The following is a 22276-nucleotide window of genomic DNA, read 5'->3' as shown; positions in this document are numbered from 1 at the left end:
GGCAGATGGTTCGAAGTCTGATTTACTTGACCATCACCAGGCCAGATTTGAGTTATGCAGTTGGGCTCATAAGTCAGTTTATGCAGAAGCCCAGGAAGCCACATTTGGATGTTGTTAGGTGGATTATGAGATATGTTAAGTCCATTGTAGATTATGGGTTGTTCTATATGAGAGATAAGCCCTTGGATACACAAATGCGGATTGGGTAGAATGCTCATATGATCGCAGATCTACGAGTGGTTATGCTTTTGGCTTTGGAAGTGGCATGATCAGCTAGAGCAGCAAGAAGCAACCAACGGTTGCATTGTCTAGCACTGAGGCAGAGTACATGGGTGCTGCATTGGCAGCATGTGAGATTTCATGGCTACTCAAGCTTATGGCTGATTTGGACATTCAGGTGGATGCTCTAGTGACCTTATTATGTGACAATCTCAGTAGTGTACTCCTGGCAATGAATCCAATATACCATGCCAGGACAAAACACATAGAGGTACACTACCATTTTATCAGAGAGATGGTTCTTACAAGGAGAGTAGATCTTATGCATGTGAAGACTGATGAACAGGTTGCAGATATCTTTACCAAGTCTTTGGGTAAAGATAAGTTTAGTAGTTTTAGACAACTACTTGGAGTTCATCAGATGATTTGAGCTTGAGGGGGAGTGTTAGAATATCAAGCTCATACTATTCTCCTGTTAGTATGTGTGACCGACATTAGTCTTGTCCAGCTGTATCAGCAAGTGTGGGACATTAAATAAGTCGGTGGTCTTAGACCCAGTGTGAATGGTCCTACCGACCTTAGTACTATTGTATACACTTACTCTATGTGTGTGGTTAAGTGAGATGGAATGAAGGAAGAAGATGAGAGCATGCTTGCTCCTTACTCTGTCTCTGTCTCTGTCTCTCTCAATTTCAACACAAGTTCCCCTTCACCTAAAGTCTCCTACAATTTCTTACTTGGCAACGTTGCAAGCCTTGATATGTCAGTTCCATTGTTCGCTATTCCCATTCAACTCAATGCTAAGTTTTTCCTTTTGCTTGCACTACGATAGCATTGTGTTAACTTAATATTCTTCTTCTAAAGTTCAACCATTTGTGTCTTTGTAACTTCCTATTTGATGTTGAGATAATGGATGGTGTCCTTCCTTATGTTCATCTCATTGATTCTCTCAATATAGATAACCTAACGTAATATTGTGCATTAATAAAATCACATGACAAATCTTAATCATGTTCTAGAAACAAGAAAAAACCCTCATTGATTGGTCATGTAGATGGCTTGTGTGATTAGGCCATCCATTTGCACTATTACAAACACATTTTAAAAGTGTATGAAACCAGATAAAGTAGGAGGGCTATTAGTGAGATGAGAAGATCCACTAGGTATGTTTCTCCATCTACCCATAAGCCAAATGTACTTCAGGGCCATATCTCTGAAGCTTTGCATGATCTAAAGAGTAGCTTGGGAAAATCTATATATTGCTAACTTAGGAAGCACATTGAAATTAATCAATATGAATGTGTAGGTACTTCTTTCCTCTACTTATTTTTTTCAATTGGAAGAGAGAATAAAATAGATGAATAGGTTGAACAATAAAACTTAATGGGGCCAAAGAGAATGGGTCGAATGATAAAGCTCAATGAGGCCAAAGAGGTAGAGTGAATGGGTTGAATGATAGAGCTTAATGGGGTCAAAGCGAATAAATGGAGTGAAGGATGCAAGAGGCTTAAAGGAAGTGAAACAAATGCTAAGATAGAAATTTAGAAGGATATTTTCCAAGTGGTGTGCAATTCACAAAACATTCAAATAACCTCCAACAATCTGGCTTTAAAATTTTGAAAATTACCAATAGGTGTCTTTTTTACCAAAGGTCAAGATATAAAAGATCTCATTCAAATTCAAAAAGGAGCTCTTGAAATTTTACTTTTACATTTTTAGATTAAAGTACTCAGTGTGGGAAAATTACTAATCATTTGGAGGTAAAGTTTTGAGTAACACACTCCATAACTAATTACTACTTGGATAGAGAATCTTGTTTAAAAATGGCACTTACATGAGTATTTATGAGGAATTTGAGCAAATCTTGAAGTGTAGAAAAAGCAAAAGAAGGTTGAAATAGATACAAGAGCAGACTATTTTACTATTCTTCTCTCTAGATTTTGTTAATTTAAGGAGGAAAATCGAGGGGGGATGTCATTTTCTCCTAGTGTGCAATACCCACAATAGGCCTATTGGAAGTACAAACTTCAGACTTATCAAACCTAGACTAGTGCAATGACATTGTAGTAAGGAAAATGTTATCCTCCACCACAATAGGCCTATTGGAAGTAAAGACTCGAGAAACCTAGACTAGTATATTGACATTGTAGTAATGAGGAGAATGTTATCCTCCACGACAAGTCATAGCAATGGGACAAACACAATCGATCTTGATGGTGATGGACAGAGGAAAAGCAAGTGCAAATTAGGTTAAAGTATGGAAGTTTAGATAGGTTTATTTAACATGCTCATGTATTATTACCTCCAAGTGTCGACCAAAATCAATGGCAAGAATGTGCATGTTCTCCTTGAGAATCAATGTGGTTTAAACTAAACATATGCTTTCGTTTCCTAGCTAAAATGGGAGGTGTGGGTTGTCCTAAAAATATGTAAGTAAAGAATGTGAGTTCATTAAGTGGAATTGTTAAAATTTGTGTTTTTTAAAGCTTGAAAGAAACTATCTAATGAAAAAAAAAGAGTTCAACTCATGTTCATGCATAAGGATAAGAAGTTTCTTAGACATGCGTAGCATATTTGTGTAGCCTTGGAGCTCAAATACTTCCAACTTCAAAACCATGAATGGTTTATTTTGGAGAAGTTTGACCCAAAAGCTAGCAATTTCAATGTGTTAAAATGAGCCTTATTGCACAAAGTACTCAAGATCATAAATGTTTTTCCTAAGATGTACTATTGCCCAAAGATTTCAAGCTTGTGCTCTTGGAGTACTGTACCTTTAAAGATCCCATATTCAAAATAAAGAGTACTTGAATGTACCCAAAGAAAAGGGCAAATGATGTACTTTTAAGGTGCTTTGAATGTCATTGTCTCCAAACTAGAGGAAAAAAACTTTAATGCTTCTACTTTCTCATCTATACTTTCTTTCAAGAGGTAATTGATCATAAAGGCCATGCGTACTAGACGTAATCTATCCACAATCTAGTAGAGCTGTAGCTATCCACACATTGATCGTTTCAATCGGTACAAGGACAATGGGAAAAACAAGAGCCTCAATGATTACATTAGTATTGTTTTGAGAGTCCACTTGGCATGAACTTACTTGGGACATACTCATCTATTTGTGAACAATGGCATGTGAGATGCTTCTTGACTTAAGATTGAGTAGTGTACTTGAGATGTATTTCTATGAGAAGTTCATGCTTAATTTCAACATACAACTAAGGCTAGAATTTTTTACTCAACACTACTAAGCAAGGAGAGGATTGGATGGCCTAGGTTTTGTTGACGCATGGTTGTTGGCATCTTAGAGAAGAAAATTTGAAGGCTATCGAAGTGAATTACATAGTTGACATGTTTGAGATGCTAATGTATGTATGTAGACTTTTGTCTTCATACTTAGCATAGCTTTAAAAATTAAGAGACATTACTACTCCATTACTATCTACGTAAACTACATAGATTTTTGTCTAATTCATGTAACGTAGCATTGCTTCAGAGGAGGGGGATAACTATCTGTTCAAAATATGCCCCTTATATTTGACATGCTTCATAGTTAGACTTGCATCAAAAGAGAGGCATGACTATCAATATGAACGAGCTATGCCCCTTTTATTCTACACCTTGGGAGATGGCATGGCTGGAGAAAGTTGAGAATTGTTGAGTACTAGTAGTCGATGGATGTGGCTTATGAATGGAAGTTCGTAGTGGGCCTCTCTGTCTAATGCTTTGGATGAATCCATATAAGTTCTCGTAGGACGAACCCCCCTCTAAAATAGCATTAGTAGCAAGCTCTCTCAGTTGAGCGGCTCTTAGCCTTAGAAGATTTCCTTCTCGGTTGCCTTCATCATCCTTGTCCATGAGGACCTTCACCATCCTTTCCACCTCCTTCCTGTCCACCAAGCCGTTCTCTAGCTTGCTGCATGTCTTGCCAACCCCAAGCATATCAACTAGCAGCTTGCTATTCATACTCTGGTCTCCAAACATGGGCCAGCAAAGAAGGGGCACTCCTTTGGACAAGCTTTCAAGAGTAGAATTCCATCCGCAGTGTGTTAAGAAACCTCCGATGGCCACATGACTTAGCACTCGCCGTTGTGGTGCAAGGCCCCAGATGATCAAACCTCTTCCTTCGGTGCGCTCCTCAAAGCCTTTAGGAAGGACACTATCTTTGTCGAGGTTGGTTTGGCCAGCGTCTAGTGGTATCCTGACGACCCACAAGAAGCGGTGGTTGGTGGCTTCGAGGCCCATGGCGATCTCGACGATTTGGTCTACGGAGGGGCAGGCGATGGTGCCGAAGGCGATGTAGAGGACGGAGGAGGGGGGCTGGGAATCCAGCCACTGCAGGCATGATAGGGACCCTTGCTGATCATGGTCTTGTAGAGGGCCGTCGTGGGACGGCTGCTGCGGCGATAGAAAGGAAGGTGGCAGGACGGGGCCGACTGCCCGGATATCCAGGCTGGCAGCTTTGGACGCCAGGGCGTCGATGGTGTCCTTCTCGAGCTGGTAGACGGTGTTGATGAGGAAGCCCGAGGCGTCGGGCCAGGAGGACGTGGAGCGCACCACCCAGTCGAAGGAGCACACAGGGTTGGGGTCCCAGGACACGTCCGGAAGCTCCGAGGCGCGGAGGGGCGGGAGGCCTGGAAGGGTGAACGTGTCAGAGAGGCCGCCGGGTAGGTTGGCTCGGGTGGAGGTTAGGGGGAGCCGACCCTGAGCGACCAGGTCCGGGATGTGGATGAGACAGGAGAGGAAGCAGGCGGCCATGGGGAAGAAGACGTAGGCCGGGGTGCCGCGCCGCCGGCCCAGTCTGCCCACCCACCACAGCATGAAGTCGTAGAGGATGCAGGCCGTCGGATTCCCCGGCTGCGACGCATCCAGGCCGTCCAGGAGGGCGTCCAGCGCCGGGCCCATGCGCTCCGTGGCCTCGATGAGGACCCGGATCTGGTCCACCCGGTCGGTGGTGCTCCTCTCGGGCGGCAGCCCGTCGGGCAGACCCACCAGCTGGATCACCCCCGCCGCCGCCACGTCAGCCCGCGCCTCCCGCCGCATGCCCGCCACGTAGGCCTCCGTGCAGACGAACGTCACCCTTGTGCCCGCCACGTCCGCCAGCCTCAGCGCCATGTCCCACGCGGCGTTGACGTGGCCCTGGGCCGGGAAGGGGAACACCACTAGATGGGTATAACATGATTGCTCATCTCTTGCAGAGGTCGCCATGATCAGGGGCTTCTAATGAGATCAGTCGACTGAGATAGCAAAAGCAGCAGTAGCTTAGTCGACTAAGCAGTAGCTTCACTTAGCCGCTGCAGCAGGCTGCAGGTAAGGTAGCTGAATATGTAATTAGAGCGGCACTTGGCTGCTTTTCCAGCTGCAGACGGATGTAGCTGTATGTGTATATACACGCAAACGTATCATTACACGTGAGGAGAGATGAGTACAACATCTGCCTCCTGACACACACGGACAGACAAACGGAGAGAGAGACAGAGACAGAGACAGAGACAGAGAGAGGGAGAGAGAGAGAGAGGAGAAGAAGGAGAGGAAGAGAGATCAGGCCAGCAATATTTTCCCAGTCCCGCCACGCCAATCCGCCATCACTGATCACGCGCGACAAATGCATTGGAAGCTTCACTCCATATTCACATGACACTCGAGTATTTTAACCTTACGAGAGATTATGCATTGACCACACGAATATTCGCAGGCGATTAGAGTCTATATTAGGTTTTTTGTGTTTTTTAATGGGATCATCAGATATAGCATGCGAATCGGGATGCTATGATCTATCGTATCGTTTGCCTCAAGAAACTTTACAAGGCGCAATGGTATACTATAATTTATGATGCTTAAAGATTTAAGACATACAATGCTCGGAAAGAGTTCTCCCACACGACGAATGACCTTCCCACCCCAAAGTAGGAAGATTTCAATATTTGGTATATGTAACCTTGCATTAGCTACTAGCTATGTTGCTCTTACTCATGATAAATGGCATCACCACCATGTGCATTTGTGATCTCAAAATGAAGATTGGGCCCCTTTGTTCTCCCTCGTTGTGCAGAGTCGTGATTGACATTAAACTTGGCATAGGCTCTTGAGGTTGGGAAAAAGACAAGTTCTCTTCATCCAAGTGATGGTTTGCTCTTAAGTGATGGTTTGCATAAAAGAGCCTTCTCAAACTAATTGGTTGAGGGACGAGCACCTACTCTTCAAAAATATACAAACATTTTGAAGATACTTGTCCGATATTTGATTCCATCTCAACATTAGATGAGAAAGATTTAGGTATGCTTTACAAATAAACTATTCTCAAACTTTAGTGGCAAGTGACATTAAGCTCCTTGGAGCACACTTTTGATAGACATTAACTTCTCATTGGTGTGAAAGTTATTTTGATTGATTGGTGCAAAAGGTACCCAAATCATAAGTCTAAATAGGCTCAACCACTTGTACGAAATGTTCCCTTCTACATACACTTGATTAGAACTTTTAAAAACTCACAATATGGTAGTGCATTGAAATAAATATACGTGTGCATGCATAGGGTTGATCAAGGATCATTAGTCGCTTATGGTGAGATTTGAATCCTAGCATATAAAATCCAAGCTATGGATATTGCTATGCTTTTATTTTACAAAATTGATAAAAAATCTATTAGACTTGGCCCACGATTGACATGTGAAAAATATTCTCATGTGTAAATCATGTAACAAGGCATCCTTATCCATCGTCACAAGCATATGTCTACATGTCCTCTATTAGCACATGAGTTCCACTATTGCATATCCAACCAAGATACACATATCAAGTACACAATAAAAAGTGTGAATATGAAAAGGAGGCCTTTTAGGTGTTCTCTTTAAAGTCTTATAACACTTTTCTACCTTTTTATGAAAAGATTACAGTGAACTAATGGCACTTAATTGTTCAAAGGTATCTTTCCTCTATAGAGGGGCGTTGCCTTGATTTGCTTTAGTGAAGATAATTGCCAATAAGTGGCTAATTTCTCAAAAGTTTACTTAAGAAGAGTTAGACAACATAACACCTACTTAAAAGCACAGACTCACCTATTTCCCTATATTTTGAAGTTGCTTCTTTTACTAATTAGCACTATATGAAAATTTATTTTACAACCTTACATGAAATAGAAGCACGAAATCTATTGTACCTTATGCTTAGTTGCCACATAAAACACAATGTTTTTTAAATGTTCATCGTTCATAAATAGAGATATGTACTCATGGCGTTAAGGTAATTTGAAAGAACATCAAGGCTAAAATGCCTCATGTAACAAACAAAAAAGATTTGTTTTACAAAAAAATGTAGCTGCAACTTTATATTACTGAGAAAGCGGCCACGTCTTGAAAGTAGCATACGGTGTTGTGCAACTAAGTACTATTTGTAATTCATCTCAAAAGTACCATATAGTGTTTTTGACTTAAGTACTATTGTAATTAGATTTTAAAGGGGAACTAGTGGTCCACTTAAAAAGAGTAATAATAAGAAACTTATAATTTTGAACCAATGCAAAACACTTTGCTACTTAGTGTTACGTTATTTTTTTTGTAGCAACATATCATCTTGCTACTAGATTTATCAACCAATCACATTATCACAAAATGTCATGATCCCATTCAAATTTAACAAGTTGGCATGATGTAAAAGTCTTTAGTCCAAGAGGAACTCCAATGACACAAGCATAAGTAGGGATAATCATACAATTCCATTGTAAGCATGAAATTCCAATTATCAACATCCTCAATTCAATTTTTTATGTGTTCAAGGTAGATATGAACATGTTTATGAATGTTTACATCTAGACTTGGAAATAGGAATATGGGTGTGGATAGCCACATGCCACTACTCTACACCACTTATTGCCTCAACATGCTAGGAAGATTGTTGGTGTAGGGACTTGATTGACAATGGTTGTGCTAAAGATCATAGATCATCAATGACAAGCATAGCTTTTAAACTCGTTGAAGGACTATCTCTCAAATGCATTGGTGTACTAAAATCTCATGTAGACACATCTTGAAGCTAAAAATTTGTGATGCTTGCCATAAAAGCTCTAATATTTAAATATATTTTTGGTTCAATTTTGTAGAAGATGGCACAAAGTAATAGTGGTTTAAGTGGCTCAAGTTTTGATTTGTTGCATCTCTACCCTAGTGAACCACCCCTTAGAACAACCTAGTCTTTATTTTCAAACACCCTAGCTTTGAGTATATGAGCTTGGTGCTAAAATAATTGGGATCTTTACTATTTTATTCAATTCATTCTTGTAATGGAAAAAGAATGCAATTGTAGTCACTCACAAATATAACAATTCATTATTGTAATGGCAAAAGCACTATAGTCATAATCACATGAAAAGTATTTTCAAGAGTATTGGCTTCTTTTATCCTCTATTTTATTCATCTTTTTTTGTCAAGTGATGGCAACTCTAATCCTTTTTGTTTTATGGTTTGCTATTTGTTTTATGTGTGGCTAGAAATTATTAAAATGCTATAGCCAATTTATGAAGCATTAATAGCATGAAGATTGCAACTATTCTCTAATGTAAGATTTGAAGTGAGGATCCATGTGGCTAACCACACTTTTTGAAATCCAATTCATCCATTTCATCAACATGTGAAGTAAGAAATTTGGATATAGTCATTACTATAGAAATATCCATATCATTTTTGTTTAATCCCTACATCCAAAATCCTTGCATATATGATGCATGTAAATTTTAGCAAACACCATTAGAACACATGTACACCCCTCCCATAACATATTTTAATAATAAGACATCTAAAGGCACATATTGAGTACATAATGAACTACACATCCCAATATCTTTGGAGAACACATTTTTAAAGTTTTATGTGTACTTGCACATGAACCCCTTGGTTGGCTCATTAGGTTGGAAACTAGTCCCCCAATTAGTATAAAATATATTCAATACCACTAGCATCTTATTCAACAATAGCATAAAATAAACATAAACATGGAGAGGGAACATTATTCCTTCAACCTAACATTTTGAGTTTTACATGTTAGTAACATTGCAAACACTAGATTGAATGTAAAAAGTTGGGAAAACTTATGTTTTAGTGAGAGATTATTGATAATACTTTATCACAGTGACATAGGTATAAAAGATATGAGACATGTAAAATTTTATCATTTTTGGAATAATACGATTACTATCTCTCATCTCACCTTCTTGTTCACAACTCTCCTGAATTCTCTCTCTTCTCTCCTATCTTTTTAGTTTTTCTCTCTCCTCATCACTCACTCACTCTCCTCTTTTCTCTCTCTTCTACACTTATTTCTCTCACCTCTCAGCCCTCTTCTTTACAAGTGATATCAGAGCATTGGTCTTTGATCTATTTTGTTCAATCCTTTCTTAGTTTGCCTTCTCAAACTAGTTACATTTTGGTTACTCAAGGAGAAGGTGGTGCCTTGGAAGTGAATAAGTGTAGGGACTAAGGAGACCAAGGGCATCCTAATCAGAGCTAAATGGAGTACATGAAGGCAAAGTCAAAGGCAGCATGGACAAAATGGTAGGACTTGGACAAGAAATATGCCATTTTGGAGGTAAAATGGTAAAAGAAAGGAAAAATAGAGTTAGTCAGGGCTGGAACTGTAGTCACTTTTTAAATAGGCTTTATGTTTCTTCTTTCTTTCAAGATTTTGGCTAAAGCTTCATGGAGGACAAGAAGAAATCTCTCTTCATGAGTAGTCTGATCATGATATCTCTCTCTTTAATCAAGGGGAAAATGATCTATTAGAGCACACTTGTGATGTCCAGCATTGCTTAAGCTTTCAATAAGGAATCATCAGCACACTGACTACAATAGGGATCAACTCCATCTTCAATAGGTTTTGAGCTACTTATTGTTGATCAAGGGTAAGTTTGACCATCTCTGACGGGTAGGGTATCTTCTCAGGTATCTTCTCTTCCAATCGTTTGAGCTCTTCCTTCAACCTCTTCAAACCCAAGCCATGCCAAAATAGGGAAATAGCCTCATTGTCAAGAATCATGTGAAAAATCTCAAGGGATTACTCATTTTCTTTCTCATGAGTTCTCTATTTGGTTATGGATCATCAATGGCATCAAGATTGAGCCATTTCTTCTTCTGTTCATGATTTTTTCGTTGTCCAATGATCATGGATAGTAAGGTATCGCTAAAATTCTTTAAAGCATTCAAGAATCCTCAAGAAATCTTACATCCAACGCCAAAGGACATTTCTCAAGGAAGCATTGAGTTGGAAGTTTGAAGAAATTGGAAAGATTTCATCATATGAAGCTTCTCTTAAAGTGCATAATGGAGCTACATTTTGGGGCTTTTGTTCACGGAGATTGAATCTATGCTATTCAAGTGTTCAAGAGGACTCAAGGCATTGATTCTTCAAGGATTTAAAGATCTTCAAGCACATATGGGCTAAATTCAATGAACTCATTGGAGCATGAAGCTTATAAATGGATTTGGGGCAATTTCTTCAACCCATGGATTGAGGCTTGATTCTTATAAAACCAATAATCTTCTTCTAGTCAATAAGAGGTATTTCATTTGCTTAATCTCTAAAAATCTCTATATATCCACTTATTCAAGAATTTTTACTTGTTGATGGGAGATTCTTGGTCAATTAAGCCTTTAAATTGATCAATAGATTAGATATTAGTTCTTTTCTTCATTAATTAGAGCCTATAAATTGAATTTTCCCATTCATTTTAGTCCAACCTTATCAATTCATAATTACCATTTTCAATGTCTTAATGTATAACCCTGATTTGATTTTGTGATTCTCTTTATATCCAAGAAAAATATTGTAAATAATCAGTACTTGCAATGAATGAGTCACTTATTTGTAGTGGTAAGACCCTCAACCAACCTCAATTTCTTGATTTCATTTTCATTGATAAAATCTTTACATCTCATTAAAGGCTGAAAGAATTGTTTCAATCATGCATTTCATCCTTGTTTGCTTAAAGTAGAGCGCTCTTGCTATGGAAAATTAGGGGATTTTAGGCTAAAAGAGAAAAGGTGGATGCCAAGTGAGATAGTGGGACAATAAAGATGCAAATCTTCCCGATTATTAAAGATACTAAATGGGTGAAACCAACTTACCCGAGTGTTGGGGGTAAAGACTCATGTACCTATGTTGCTCGTGTATTAATACACTAATAGTATCTACACACCTATTGAAGGGAGTGAGCCCGAAGTGAAAGTCTATGAGTAGAAGAAAGAGCTATGGTGAAAGGAGCAAGAGACACAAGATGTAGAAACTCCAACAGTCACATGTATGATGGGCCCTCAAGGAAGTTACTATATGTATATCCTCTACATCACGTGCGTTTAAGGCCTATTTATAAATATCCTTATATGTGAATTTTTCCTGAATAAAATATAGCCTTTTTCTTTTCAATCTATAAACAACCCCTTTATATTGCACCCTTATGTATGTAAAAAATGTATAAAATGCACACATATATTTATTAGTAACTTACTTGAGGGTGGGCCTTCCCTTATTCAAATGTCACTAAAAAAATAAAGAATGAAGTGACATTGATGGGCATGCACTATCTATAGTGTACATGTGTGCTGGTATTGTTAGTGTAACTAATACACGGGTGGCTAGGCATAGGCACCTTTATCTCCAACAACCTCCCACTTAAAGGATAATGTGTCCCTAGTAAAGAGAAAATGGAAAAAATTTGTCAAAGTACAAATTTACATAAGTACGATAGGATGAGGAAAGATGCCATCTCATTGCCCATCAACTTCTTAAGGATGGAAAAATACTCTATTGAGAGGTTGCTCGTGGGTAGACCTGAAGGATTTTGGTTAGTTAAGATATTGACAAGCTCAATGGACTTATCCTCAATAACCTCTTAGATAAAGTGGTAATGTGTTGAGATATTGAAAATCACACTCAGCTTAGCCTCTTTGTATGGAGCAATGTGGGCTCAGGATACAGAATCCCATATGCACAGTGGTGGAAAGTGCGGCCTAGTCTATTCCTATAAAGTATTGTACTTGCTCTCATTTTGAATACAATGTCATAGTACTTTTGTACTTCTAGCAAAGTTTCTATGTCATTGTCAACACACAAGATTGTGTTTATGAGTCCAAGCTTCCATCTTGGAACCTAATTCACTTGTGTGACATTTGGTCTTGATGTCTGTTGCCTCATGAGCTCACTCTTCCGCTTTCAACCTCCATAGCCATGCTTTAGATTCGACATTCTTTACATGGTATCAGAGCTAGGAAGTCACATATGGCCTAAGCTCAACTCAACTCCTCTCTTTACTCTCTCAATCTCTCTCAACCTCAGTTCAACGTGATCACTATCCAACATTGCTAAAAAACATGATCGCTCTCTAGATTGCGCCCTTCTTGTTCATACTAACGATTCCACTTGCACACGCAACAATGCTGATGATTTTCATAGGGCAATGAAAGCCCATCACCTAAAGCACCCCCAGCTCAAATCTTGCCCAAAATGGTTCACTATGTGAGCCACACAAAGAGAAAAACCAAGCCCCTGTCCTACAAACCCTAAAACTCCATAGCCAACTTACTTGAAACTTAATCTTTCCTTCATTTTCTCTCTCCTTACACTCAAACCAAACCTCCGCCACTCTGATCCACTGAAAATTAAAGTTTTGAGCAAGCATTTCCCATCAAATCAGCAAGAAGGGGAGAAATCCAAGCATCAAAGCATCAAACTCAAGTGCCTGAAAGCATAGTATATATTGATACTTATCAAGTGTTATTTGACACTGCATTCCTTGTATCTCTTAACACAATTAAATCTTTTGCTATTCAAATCTAAGTGTTCTGTGTTAATTTGTTGATTTAGTATAGGCAAAGTCTCTCCAACTATTCAGTTCAAAGGGGTCAGGTTCCACACCTGGCAAACTCGCATCAAGATCATCCTGATGAAGAAGGGTCTTTGGGCCATTACTAATGGAAAGGAGAAGAAGCCTTGAGATGCATACCTTGCAATTACTTGGAAAAAGAATGATGACAAAGCATAGGCCATCAAAGATGGAATTGGATAACAGCTACATCCACCATGTGGATACCTATGAAACCTCTAATGATACATGGAGGAGATTAGATACTTTGTTTAGTGCACAATCAAAGTCATCTAAGTATGGATTATTGATTGAATTTTTTTGGCTAGATATGAAATCAAACATATCTCTAGCAACCCACTGAAAATACATGGAAGTTTCTTAACTCAACTTGTAAGAATTGATCTCAAGATGGATGAAGATATTTGTATTGGTGTGTTGTTAAAAAGCCTGCCACTCTTGACTATAATAATGTGTCAACTACATTGATCAACATGCCTAGTCCTAAATTGGTTGAATTAAGGCCTCCCTATTAGAAGAAGAAAAGAATGTAAAATCCAAAGAAGAACCAAGTCCCTCTAAAGATGAACAAATGTTATATGTTAGTAATAGGTGCAAGGGCAAGAAAGATCAGCTGGTATGTGAATTCTACAAAAGGATCGGGCACACAAATAAATTCTATCATGCCACGAAGAGGTCCCAAAAGGCTTATCTAGTTGCTATTAAAGAAGAAAAAGACCATGGAGCAAAAGAAGAAGAATAAGAAGAAGACCACTAGGAGAAGGACAAACCTCATCAGTCCTTCTATTCCGATAGAATTTTTTAAGCCTTGTACTGTTACAGCCTCTAGATGTCCACCATGTCTTTTGCACCCACACTTAGCCTTTTCTATGACGATAACCTCTAGTGTTTACCAAGTTTGTGGTGTGCCCATACTTTGTAGGTTGTTGCTCACTAAAGCCTCTACACACTTTGTACCTTTCCGGTTGTAATTGAGGAGGGGTGTTGAGATATCGGCAATCACACTCAGCTTAGCCTCTTTGTATGGAGCAATGTGAGCTCACGATACAGAATCCCATATGCACAATGGTGGAAAGTGCAGCCTAGTCTATTTCTATAAAGCATTGTACTTGCTCTGACTTTGAATACAATATCATAGTACTTTTGTACTTCGAGCAAAGTGCCTGTGTTATTGTCAACACACAAGATTGTGTTTATGAGTCCAAGCTTCCATCCTTGGGAACCTAATTCACTTGTGTGACATTTGGTCTTGATTTTTGTTACCTCATGAGCTCACTTTTCCTCTTTCAACCTCCATAGCCATGCTCTAGATCCGACATTCTTTACATAATGCACCTCAATGTGCTTTGTCTTTGCATGAAAGACTAGATTCTTGGCCAACTTAATAGCACACGTAGAATCTAAATGCAATATAGGAACCACATTAGTGGGCCTAACTAGAGAGCCTCCTTGCAAGCCTTAGTGGCATACTCAGCCTTCGTAGTAGAGAGGGTCATGCAATTTTACACCCTAGACATCCAAGAAACAACACTTCCAACAAAGATGAAGGCATAGCCAAAGGTGGACTTCCTATTATCTCCTTGTTTTGTATAATTAGAGGTAGTGTACCCCATGACGATTGTATCCTAGTCACCATAATATATCTACAGATCAGATGTTCCATTTAGGTACCTTATGATACCCTTCACAACATCCCAATGCCATCTACTAGGTTGGAGCCCATGATTAGAAGAAAGAGCTATGGTGGAAGGAGAAAGAGAGAAGGAAGAGGCACAAGATGTGGGAACTCTAGCAATCACAATGTGTAACTAGCCTTCCCTTATTCCAATGTCACTAAAAGAATAAAGAATGAAGTGATAGTGATGATGCCTACCACTTGTAGTGTATAGGTATGCGGGTACTATTAGTGTAACTAACACATGGACAACTAGGTACATGCACCTTTATCCCCAACACCTACATACTACAAGTTTGGAGTCCATCATTGTGACTTCATTCTTTATTCTTTCAATGATATTTGAATAAGGGAAGGCTAGTTACACATTGAGTGTTGGAGTTTCCATATCTCGAGTCTCTCTCTCGTGCATGTGCCTATGCAGCCCATATACTATACTAATAGTACTTGCACACTTGTACATTGTAGGTGACAAGCACCCATCACTGTCATTTCATTCTTTATCCTTTCAATGACATTTGCTCTCTTGCTCTATCTACCATAGCTCACTCCTCCATTAATTTTGGTTACTCATGCTCTCACTCAAACTTCTCCCTTCAATGAATATCAGAGCATTGGTTAATGGAGCTTCTCTTAAGTGTTCTTTAGCCTAGATTTGAAACCTATAGCTCAAGGTTTAAAGAATGCCCCTCAAGAAGGTATGCACCTGTGTCCTATGCTTCACAAGCCTCTTTTCAAATTGTGTGGGCTTCTTCCTAGCATCAAGTAGACTTGGTTGAGCTTCATCAAGTGGTCCAGTGTGGTCAACAATAGTAGCAAAAAAGTTAGGGTGGAAAGCCTAGATTGCACTTATTTTTAGGCCTCTTTTTCATGGTATTCCATAAAACTTGCTATCTACTCTCTATGCATGACAAACCTTGTATTTATTATGTGTAGGATAGATATGCTATTTATCCTATGTAGGACGATAGATATTCTATTTACTCTATGTAGGATAAACTTGCTATTCATTGTGTTGTCGGACACACATGTTGTTCAAACTTGATATTCAGTGTGTTGCAAACAAACCTGCTATCTATTGCATTGAAGATAGACCTATCATTTATTGTATTCAAAATAGACATATTGTTAACTATTGTGAAAGACATACTTGTTGTGTATTGTCTCAAAAAGTTAAATAATTATGAAAGTCTATGATTATTGCCATTTGATGATTTAGGTACTTTAGTGGATGTATTGATGTATGAAATTGATGCTATGCCACCTGGACCTACATATGTAATATGCCACAAATTTGGCAAGTTCTAATGCAAAAATTGCATATTAAGCCATTGAGACATGAGGATGTCAAGTTTTAATGCATTGATACATAAGATTGGGCTAAACCGGATGAGTTATGTGAATCTGCAATTAGTTTATCACTCTCTAAGCATGTCTACTATAATGTTCTCTCTCTGATAGGCAAACCCTTGGCAATTATAGAATAAGATTCCTAATGCCTATGATAAGAAGTGTCTTGTCTCTCAGATGTGTTGGCTAAAGCCACTCATGGACTTTTGTATAAAGGAGAGGACTTCCATTTTTCCCCACTTAAATGAGTTTTATTCTTACTTAAGGCATGGGATACATTCTGTAGTACTGCTATATGTGCAAATATGTCTACTGATGAGCTGAAATTGTAGGATATAGAGGATGCACTCTTGAATGAAGAGGTTAACAGAAAGAATACAAATGCTTTCTACACCTCTTATGCTTTGATAATTAGAGACAATGATGGTAGAAGCAATAATGAACACTTTGGGAGAGACTCTTAGAAGTCTCACTCTCAGTCACATGGGTAGTCTCATAGTAAGTCCCATGCCCATAAGTCCACATTAACTTGTCACTACCGTGGAAAGTAGGGCCATATTGGGTCACAATGCCGTAAAATGTGTGATGACAAGTGTGAGGAAAAGGGAAAGAAAAAGTGCAAGAAAATAATGATGATCACAGTATTGTCCCTAGCAAGTCCAACATCAAGATCAAAGAGATTAATGTTATGTATATCGAGTCTAATGATTACTATATACTTGTAGCTTCTTCTCTTGATGTTTTGTAGTTGATTAATATCGCATCCACCTATACTCAATGTTGGCTAATTAATTCAAGGGTTTCATTTCATGTCATCCATCATCGAGAGTGGTTCCACTCCTACCGTAGCATGATTGGATCTATCAAATTGGGTAATGACTTAGGATTGGATATTGTTGGTACTTGAAATGTCCAGTTGTAGTTTCCTTCAAGCAGTATGTTTACTTTGCATTATATATGCCATGTTAGAAATTTGGATGATATAGGTTACGTGTATCTTTTCTTAATTCCTTATGGAAGCTTACCTATGGAAATCTTTTTCTGGCATGAGGTGCCATGTTTCACACTCTTTATCCCTTACTTGTAATGAGCTTGTATTTGAGTCTATCAACCACGTTTTGGTAGTGGTTATAGTATCACATATATCGTTATGGCATCATCGCCTTAGGTACATGTCATTAAAATGAATGAAAATGCTTACTCATTTATAGTGTCTTCTACCCCTTGACTATAAGTATTTTGATTCTTATGATCATTGTTTTTATGGTAGGTAGACTCACATTTCACATAAGTAGTCTCGCATTAATGCATAGGTGAGCCTTTGGATTTTGTTTATTAAAACATATGCCTTGCAAGTCTTTAGGTGGTGTGAAGTATTTCATTACTTTCATTGGCATAAGGTTTGGCCATACCCCATAAAGTAGAAATCTGAAGTCTTCGCTACATTTCAGCATTGGCTTGCTTTTGTTAAGAACCAATGTAGGTATAGGCTGAAATGCCTATGATTTGATAATGGGGGAAAGTATGTACCTAAAGCCTTTGAGCAATTTTGTGGTGAGAGGGGTATTAAGCATCAATTGACCACCTCATACACCCCATCCCAAAATGGTATGGTTGTATGAATAGGATGATTCAAGAGCAAGTTCATAGTATGCTTAGCCAAGAAAGCTTACCACAACACTTTTAGGCTGAGACAATTACTACTCTTGAGCACTTGATTAATCAATCCCCATGTACTACCCTTGACTATCAGGTTACAAAGGAGGTATCATCTGAAAAACCTCCATCATATGCTCATTTGTGTATCTTTGGTTGTGAGGCTTTCTACCATGTTCCTAAGGACAACCACAATAAGCTCAATCATAAGTATATGAAATACATCTTTTTTGGTTAGGAGATGCAAGTGAGATGGGCTTATGGGATCCTGAGGCTTAGAAGGTCGTGTGCAGCCATGATGTTATTTTTCATGAGGAGAAAATATATAAGCAACTTGAGCAAGTCCTTGAGGTACATAAGGTGATATTTGAGAAGGAGCCTCATGTTACTATACAAGCAAGTAGATAGTCTACATTATTTGATGCTCCAATGTCCTAGAACCATGATGTTAGATAGGAGATGTAGGCTCCATAGGCTATTTTGCAGTGGTCTAGTAGAGATAGACATCAACCTGAGCAGTTTTTACGCCCTCTATGGATTATGTTATTGTGACAAATGCTTGTGTGTCTCTTACCTATGATGAGGCCATGCATAGAGGTAATAGTCACTATTGGGAGAGGGCCATATAGGTAGAGAAATGGGACCACAACTTTGATACCTTCATGGATTCTTTCAGTGACATTTGAATAAGGGAAGGCCCATCCATACATTGTGAGTGTTGGAGTTCCTACATCTTGAGTCTCTCTCTATCTTGTTTTCTTGCTCCATTTGCTATAGCTTACTCCTCCATTACTTTAGCTTACTCATGCTCTCACTTGGGCTTCTCCATTCATCGAGGGAATCTTGCCAATGTCCTAGTGATTGAGAGCTTGTGTAGGGAGCATATCATGTTGTTTTATCCCTCACACACATACTATGAGTGGAGACATTGAAGATCCAAATATTTCAATTGAACAACATTGATTAAGACCACATTGATCAGTTTACAAGGGTTATACATGAATTACAAGTAGATTATAGGTTATTTCAATCTATTCCAACCTACATTAATAGGACACATGTACACACAAGAGTAAGAGAGCACTTTGCATAGTGATTGGGAGTGATATTCATTATTTTGCAAGTGCTACATATTATTTAAATTTTATTGAAAGTTATGCATAAGATCTATATACACTATTACAAGTCATATCCAATCCCTATAGGCCATATCCAGGGTAGTATAGGGTTTGGAGACCTTATTTTGGACCTATGGGAGGTGAAAATGCCAAAACAGTATTTTTATAGGATGTCAGATTATTTTATACAATTAAAAAATAATATTTTTAAAATATTTTATTTTCATTCTAAAGTGTAGTTCCATATCTTATCTTAAAGAGCTATTTTTTAGCTTCATTTTCCATTTCAAATTTATTGATTGTGATATCGTAGTGAAAATTTATAGCCATTTTAGTGACATGTAGTCTGTTTGGACGACAATGTAATAATGAGTAGAAATGGTTGGAAATTAAGAAAAGAACAAGGCTAATAATGATATCTAGCAACAAATGAATGAAGCATATGACGCAATCCGTGAGACACATTATGATGAGAAAGATTCTCAAGAATATGGCACATATAGAACTCTCAATGCCACTCTTTGTAACCATGAAATTAGGCACTCTATCACACATATGGAGTTGGTTTCTAAATTGGATCAAACTATTTCAAGCTATTAAGCTAGCAAAATGTATGGTCACAAGTACATATAAGGATATTTCAAAAACCCACCATACTATTTCAAGCTATTGAGCTAGCAAAAAGGTATGGTCATAAGTATATAAGGATATTTTCATGCAAGCTTCTTTTGGTCCATAGTAAAGGATTATTGGTAAACCTGAAAGCTTTGGTGGTAATTATGATTGATCTAGTAGTTCATTTGGTAGCCCTAAAGTCCCTACGTATCCTACTTTTAATGCTTTAAGACAGTGAAGTAGTTCAAAACCAGCAATCAAGCCTAAAGTTAATCGTAATCAAGGTGATAGTAAACCCAAAAATAATTTAGCAAACAATGGAAAGTTTATACATATGGATATTTTAAGAGAGTGCAAAGAGAAGGGTATATGCTTTAAATATGGTGAAAAGTATAAGGTTGATCATGTGTCTAAGTTCACATATACAAGAATGCCAAAGCCAAGAATTATAACATGATAGTACTTGAGGATATGGATGAAGAAGTTATTGAAGAACTGACTCTGAGTACACAAGTTGATTTTGAAGAGAAGATGAGAATATTGAGCCAAATCATTCTTATGAGCTTGTTAATAGATTTTCATTTGACCTAGATGAGCATGGTCCCTTTGACCCAGTGGTGGGGCAGATTTGTCTACAACCACCACTACCCTTTGTTCTATTTCCACATATGCTTGGATAGGTTCTAGAAGTCCTAATAGACACTTCATATGAAGATCATCATCCATGGAAAGGATGTGTTTATCCATATAGATAGTGGTAGTACACATAGTTTTGGTGAATAAGTTGGTTGAGGACATATTGCATTGTTTTTCCACTGATTTACAATAGCCCATAAGAGTTTAGGTAGCCAATGTGGGTGAAACGGATACCATTACCCAAATGTATCAACAGGCTTCTATACAGTTGGCTAAAAATTATGAAGAAAATATGAACCTGATTCCTTTAGAAATGGAACCCATAGATGTTGTACTTAGGTGTGATTGATTGGTGACTTTAGAAAGGATTGCTATGGATTTCTCACAGTTGTACAAGTTTTCCATTTATAGGTAGCTTATTCATCTATAAGGAGTCCTTAGTAAATAATATTTTCAACTTATCACCATGAAGTAGCTTAAGAAAAAGTATAAGAAGCACTCTTTGATTTTTGTTTTACATCTAAATAAAGAGGTTGAGGATTAATCCAACGATTCAATTGAGCATGTAGCTTTAAAATCTCTACTTAAGGAGTATGTGGATTTGTTTAAGGTACCTACCTCATTACCTCCCAAGAGAGAATCAACCACCTCGAGGAAGTTACTATATGTATATCCTCTACATCACTCGTGTTCAAGGTCTATTTATAAATATCCTTATTTGTGAATTTTTCCTAAATAAAACATAACCCTTTTCTATTCAATATGTAAATAACCCCTTTATATTACACCCTTTTGTATGTAAAAAATGTATAAAATTTGTATTTTAAAAATCCCTTATTTGGAACCCACGTGATGCACACATATATTCATGAGTAACTTACCCGAGCGGACCACCCTATAGATTTGGAGCTACATTCCAAGCCAACCAATAAGTCAATCTATAGATTGTCTATGTATGAGCACAAAGAAGTGGCCAACTAAATCAACGAGCTTCTAGAGATGGAATTCGTTGAGTCTAGTTCTTCAACCATATGCTTCACTTGTCTTGTTAATGAAGAAGAAAGATGGATCATTCAGGATGTGTATTGATTATATTGATCTAAACAAGATTATAGTGAAGAACATGTATCTGATTCCTAGAGTAGATGATTTGCTTAATGAGCTCAAGGGAACCAAGTTCTTTACTTTTAACCCTTAGAAGACTAAGATAGAAAAATTCAAAAATTTAGCATTAGAAGACAGTCCCAAGGCAAGAGGAAGATGACGGAAAACAACGGTACACTCGGAAAATTTTGAAGACATGGAATGCAAGAAAATTTCTAAAATGTAAAAGAAAATACACAAGAATAAGTACATCCTATTATTTTAACAAGAAAAGTGCTAGGTACAACATTGTAATTCATTTTGTAAAAGAGTGCCATGCTCTCTCTTGTGCAAGTTGTAAAGAATGAGAAGCATGATCTAAGACCAATGCTAATAGGAAGGAGGAGGAAGAGAGTAGAGGAATGGAAAAAGGTCAAACCAAAAAGGGGATGGCTGCCCAAGAAGGGGATAGGGTATGTATAAAAGTCAAGAAATGAATGAAGAAGCTCATTCTTGTGTGTGGCTAGACTTATTCTCTTCTTGCTTCTTGCTCTTGCTTCCTTCTTGTGCATGAGAGAGGGAGAGAGAAAGTGTTAGAGAGGGAGAGTGTGTGTATGTGTGTGTGAGTGAGGGACCATGGAGAAGCTCTTTTTCTCCTCACTTCATCTTCGTCTTCTTCTCCTCTCCTCTCTCACACACATGGCTATGGAGGTCAAAGCTCGGAGCTTAGAGATGGAGCTTGTTTGAGAGTGCATCTTGAATTGTGGAGCTATCGGTGGGGACTTATGGAAGGAGGTACTCAATCCAATTCAAGGTAAATTCACTACATTTGTGTATCTAAGAGTGCATACGACTATGTGAGAGGTAGACCCATAGCTCTCGACTTGAAATGCTTGAAGCAATAAGCAATCCATGGGTCTTGGCAGTTTGCTCACAAGAGTGATGACATTTTGATTCTCTTGTTGAGACAACAAATTCAAGCTTGAGTGCTTGCGTGCTCCAAAATCGAGTGACAAAGTAGGAGTTTCTCTCTAAAAAAGCACTTGGTTTTAGGTAGGA

General features: G+C 38.2%; 1 protein-coding gene across 1 annotated transcript; it reads right to left on the bottom strand.

Annotated features, from left to right (window-relative positions):
- Nucleotides 1-3301: 3301 nt before the first annotated feature.
- Nucleotides 3302-5888, bottom strand: LOC148030640 (malvidin galactosylase UGT88C3-like). Its single transcript, XM_087687292.1, has one exon. The coding sequence runs from the start codon at nucleotides 5422-5424 to the stop codon at nucleotides 3826-3828; it is 1599 nt and encodes a 532-aa protein (XP_087543418.1). The 5' UTR covers nucleotides 5425-5888; the 3' UTR covers nucleotides 3302-3825.
- Nucleotides 5889-22276: the final 16388 nt, after the last annotated feature.

This window comes from Lygodium microphyllum, chromosome 10 (genome assembly GCF_053477565.2).
Source record: "Lygodium microphyllum isolate KBCC chromosome 10, Lygodium_microphyllum_v1.1.10, whole genome shotgun sequence".
Lineage (NCBI taxonomy): Eukaryota > Viridiplantae > Streptophyta > Polypodiopsida > Schizaeales > Lygodiaceae > Lygodium > Lygodium microphyllum.
The sequence above is the reverse complement of the archived record's forward strand: the minus strand, read 5'-3'. Positions and strand labels throughout refer to the sequence as shown.